The following is a 4,339-nucleotide window of genomic DNA, read 5'->3' on the forward strand; positions in this document are numbered from 1 at the left end:
CCGGAAGCGGCGCGAGGCCCCGCCATGGCGGCGGGCGTGGCCCGGCCTCGCCGCCCGGGGCTCCGCAGCTCCCCCGTGCTGCCGCGACCGCGCTCGTGCCCCGCTTTGTTCCCTCGCCTTGAACCAAGCGGCTCCTGTTAGTGCTCCACACGCTTCAAACGCTGGCAAATAATGCGGCTCTGGGTCGCTGCCGGTGGCGCTCGCGGAGCCGGAGCTCCCAGGCAGCTCCCCAGCAGCGCCAACCGCTTGTTCCCCACACTTGACCGCTCCGCTTGGTCCCTGCAGGCCGGAGAAGGGCGATGCTGAAGCGTTAGAGGGATCGTGGTAGCTCCGGGAGCGGTGTCGGCAGGTGGAGAAGTCCCTTCCTCGTGCACCGTGTTCACGGAGTCAGGAGGAAAAGCCGCTCGCGGCGCTGCCTTGTGAGCTGCCTCATGGAGCTCACGGCGCCGAGACGCCAGCCCTGGAGCTCAGTGCTTCCCAGGCAAGCTCGCCGAGAATTCACTGCTCCAGATAGCTTCAATCTGTCACTGTCCTCATAAGACAAACGCCACGACACCCTGCTGCTGAGTTGCCATTTATGAAAAGTTATTCCCATCTTTTGCAGGGAAAATGAAGCTGGCAGTTGTCTTTGGAGAGAGCGTGTGGTGACCCTGGCCCTGCTGGGAGCAGGAAGCGGCGCCTTCAGGCCAGTCCATCGGGAGAAATGGGCCAAAGAACTGGAATCTGCAGAAACCCTCCTGCTTGGGAGCCTAGCACACCAGTTGTAAGAAAGCTCATCCTCTAATCTGGGTAGGACTTCCATATCTAGAGAGAATTTGGGGGTGTGTTTCCCTGTATGGTCAAGTCTACCTACTCGTACAGAGTGGTAGCCTGACGACTTGAGGATATCAGTGCTGGAATAATCATATTCACACTGTGCTGCGTGTGTTTTTCTTGATTCCCTTTGATCTTTTCTCTTTCTACTCTTGCATTGAATTACTGGCTAAGTAATACTCATTTCTGAATGAAGCAGAGTTGTTTTTTTGTGGTGTTATTCTTGCTGATGGGAAGTAGCACATCCCCTCTGCTTGCAGTTACGTTAATATCTAAAACATCTTTATGCCTTAAGATCTCCCTGTCAAAAGGGATGCATCTGCTGAAGACCCATGTTCTCTATGCAGGTTTCTTCAAAAGAAGGTGGAAAATGAAGCCCAAGTTCTGCAAGGCCATTGTATTTCTTCCTTCTAAATCTATGGTACAAAAATAAAATCCACATGCAGGAACATTTATGAAATGGTACGTGGATTTTTTTTTTTTCCCAGAGATGGAATTTCTCTGGAATTCTCCCCGTGACGCTTCCCCATTCACTTCTCTTGGACTGTGCGCCTTAAAGAGGAGGAGCTCAGGGAGACAAAGAGCTTTGCCTTTGCCCCGCTGCGCCGCAGCCGGACCTCGCGGGACTCGCTCCTTTGTGGCTCGCAGTGTGGCTTCTCCCCCGCCGCCTGCTCCAGCACCGCTCTCCAGCCTCTCGCCTGTGCATTTCTGATCGCTCTGTTTATTGTTGGCTCAGCTGGATCTGCTGGGCAATGCCAGTTTCCCCTGTTGCTATGTAGAAAGAAAAACCCATCAAAAAGTGAGGTTTGTAGAAAGCCTGCGCTGTGATTGGGAAGCTGAAACTGGCAGCAAGGTAGATGAGGGTGGTGTAGCTGAAACAGATTTTAGCCTTTTTTTTTTTGGGGGGGGGGAGCATTTATAATTTCTGCAATGAAACCCCATATGTCTTCATAAAATCAAGCTTATTTTCATGTCTCGTTTGAATCAGGCTTGTTCTCTTTGCAGTGCTGGACTTAACACACGGTCGCATGGATGCCGTTGCTGCCATCGGTGCTGACGCTGCTCCAGCAGCCCTCGGCCACCTTCATCCTGCCGCCTCCAAGCTGCTCCCAAGGGAATCCTCCTGGCCCTGCAGCATGAAGACCTCTGAAACGGGACGTGGAAGAAGTGGGAGGGTGCAGGAAAACGAGACCGTCGAGCAACATCAGCCTTGTGACGCCTTTCCTCACAGCAGTTGCTCTCTGGTTGTTGCATCATTTCTATAAATAGGATTTAAGATGCTTTGGGAAATGGCACCTTTCTTTTGTTCTGTCATGTGCCCAATAAATGTTGAGTCTCGGTCAAGCAAGCTGTGCACAAAGCAGAAGACTAGAATAGGTATAAAAATGCTTTATTTATTGCCTCTCTTGCATAGGCCTGCTTCCCAGGGGTGATAATGGACTTTAGGAGGTGGAAATGGTATTGTCCATTGCTCATGAAAGCTAAAATAAAAGGTGGAAGGAGACTGTAGGAACGGGTACACCGCCGGACTGCACAAGGACAATTTCCATAAAATCCCACAGTGGTCTCTAGCCATGGGTGCTTCTTCCCTACCTAAGTAGCTTTAATATAAATGTTTCCAAAAGTGAAAACGTGTAATTAAGTGCAGAGAGGCCAGACAGGACATTGACCAGAACAATCTTGTGATGATAAATTAAGGAAAACCACTCAGGTAGGAATGGAAAGAGCAGCTCAAAGCATTGGTTTGAGACGCAGCTACAATTTGAAACAGTGTCTCGGTTTTCTTTCCTTTTGGGCTCAGACTAATTCTTGCAGTGTGTCTGTTATTTTTTTTTCCCCAGCCAAATCCCTTGTCCTGTGTCAGGACACAGCCTGGACAGCGCCTTGCATTTTTTTTTCTAAATTAGTTTGGGCCATCTTGTGTTGGATGAAATTGAGACACATTTGACATGGAATCATTAGGACTCTTGAGAAGGAATAAGATACTAAAAGTTATTAGAAACTGTAGATAAGATTTGATTTTTTTTCAGATTTTTTTTTTCAGAAGCAAAGGCAAAGATTTTACAATTGCGTAGTCTGCAAGGTGCCTAGTCTACAAGGAGACTGTAGGAGATGTCACTGCCTGTGTTTTTTGGAAAGAAAGCACTGCTTTTGGAAAGGCAGCACAGCTCTCTGACCACCTACAACCATACATAATGGAATGGTTATATGGGCCACCTCCAAAGCCTTTAGTAGGTTGCAGCTGTACTTCCTACTGTGGACTCAGGTAAATGTTTAGATTCATCTTCCCACCCTCAGTGGTTGTTACTCTTCTTTGGTTTCCAGTCAACTTCATGGAAACCAAGAACTCCCAGTGTCACAGCTCTTGGAAGGGCCAGGCTGCAATGTGAACCAGTGTGAGAAAAGGCCGAGAATGGGGACCAGCGGTGTCAGAAGTGGGACAGTCCGAAGCCTGTTCCACCTGTAAGCCTTGTTTCTCTCGAGTGGATATTTCACTACTTCAGTAGTCTTCATTCTGGACAGATTGAGTCTTCCAATCCAATCTTCTGATCCGCTCCTATGAGGCACAGGAGGTGTGTTACTTGCAGGCCTGGATTTTGTCCCAATCCTATGTCCACCTCTGCATTATGGTTTGGAGTATCCCTGCATCCAAGTGCTCTGGTGTGAGCTGGCAGCGCACCTGGCAAACCCATGCCTGAGACACTTAGCAGGCCTAATTCTGAGGTATTTCCTTGACACATATATGCTGTAGAATAAAAGCAGGTGCAAATGGTGGGGCAGAGGTAACGAGGATGCAAGAAAAGCTCAGGAGAACAAAACAAAACAGATTTTAGGGATGTGTTCAGTGCCTGGATTTGAAATGCTTTGAGGTCCCTGGAGCTATGAGGAATTCTCTCCCCGCCTCCTGCCGTGGAGTAAGCTCGAAGGAATCACTTGAATTAGCTGTGTATTTCCAACTTGGGTATTTTATTATCAGATGATTTCTGAAGTGCTGTGTCATTTCTTGAGCCTGCTGAAGACTACAAAACATAAACCTTGGCGGCAAGGGTTTAAATGACGCTCATGACGCCTTTCACATCTCTTTGGGGAGCGCAGGCGAGGTGGTTCCCCTTCCCAGAGGAACTCTATGGAGATGTGGCCTGGCGGGACGGGCATCTGGAGACACAGCGGTGCCCGCCTCGCCACCCGCACAACCCCCTGCGCGAGCGAGGCCTGTGGGGAAGGCCGCGCGGCAGGGACCGTGGTGGCCGAGGCGGCAAAATGGCGGCATGGCGCTGAGGGACCCGCGGGCGGCCATGAGGGATTTGGCTTTGGGGCACAGTGGCAGTGAGCCAGGGCCCCGTGGGGCCTCCCTGTCACCTGGGCCAGGTTCGTTATGGTCCCCACGAGGAGGGCGGTGAGAGGAGAGGAGGGAAGCCCCGTCCTGGGGGGGAAGGGGGTAGCCCCGTCCTGGGGCGGGTGGCCCCGTCGCGGGGCAGGGCGGCGCCGCGGGGGGAGGGGCGCGGGGCGCCGCGGCCCGGCGGCC

General features: G+C 51.4%; 1 protein-coding gene and 1 long non-coding RNA gene across 3 annotated transcripts in view; both read left to right on the forward strand.

The window, feature by feature from the left end:
* The first annotated feature begins 607 nt into the window (after nucleotides 1-607).
* LOC112953687 lies at nucleotides 608-2,094 on the forward strand. Of its 2 annotated transcripts, none has more exons than XR_003250598.1 (3): nucleotides 608-789; nucleotides 1,161-1,275; nucleotides 1,819-2,094. It is a non-coding gene; the product is annotated as an uncharacterized LOC112953687 (long non-coding RNA). The 2 variants fall into 2 exon arrangements; XR_003250597.1 differs by having other exon boundaries at nucleotides 608-763.
* A 1,988-nt stretch (nucleotides 2,095-4,082) lies between these two features.
* Nucleotides 4,083-4,339, forward strand: part of SUMO2 (small ubiquitin-like modifier 2) — an 8,070-nt gene continuing 7,813 nt past the window's right edge. The window contains exon 1 of the mRNA XM_026046834.1: nucleotides 4,083-4,140. Coding sequence (XP_025902619.1) covers nucleotides 4,083-4,140 — 58 coding nt within the window. The remainder of the gene's footprint in view (nucleotides 4,141-4,339) is intronic.

The sequence above is a fragment of the Nothoprocta perdicaria genome, unplaced genomic scaffold (assembly GCF_003342845.1).
Source record: "Nothoprocta perdicaria isolate Ctin4 unplaced genomic scaffold, notPer1 scaffold_46, whole genome shotgun sequence".
NCBI classification, from domain to species: domain Eukaryota; kingdom Metazoa; phylum Chordata; class Aves; order Tinamiformes; family Tinamidae; genus Nothoprocta; species Nothoprocta perdicaria.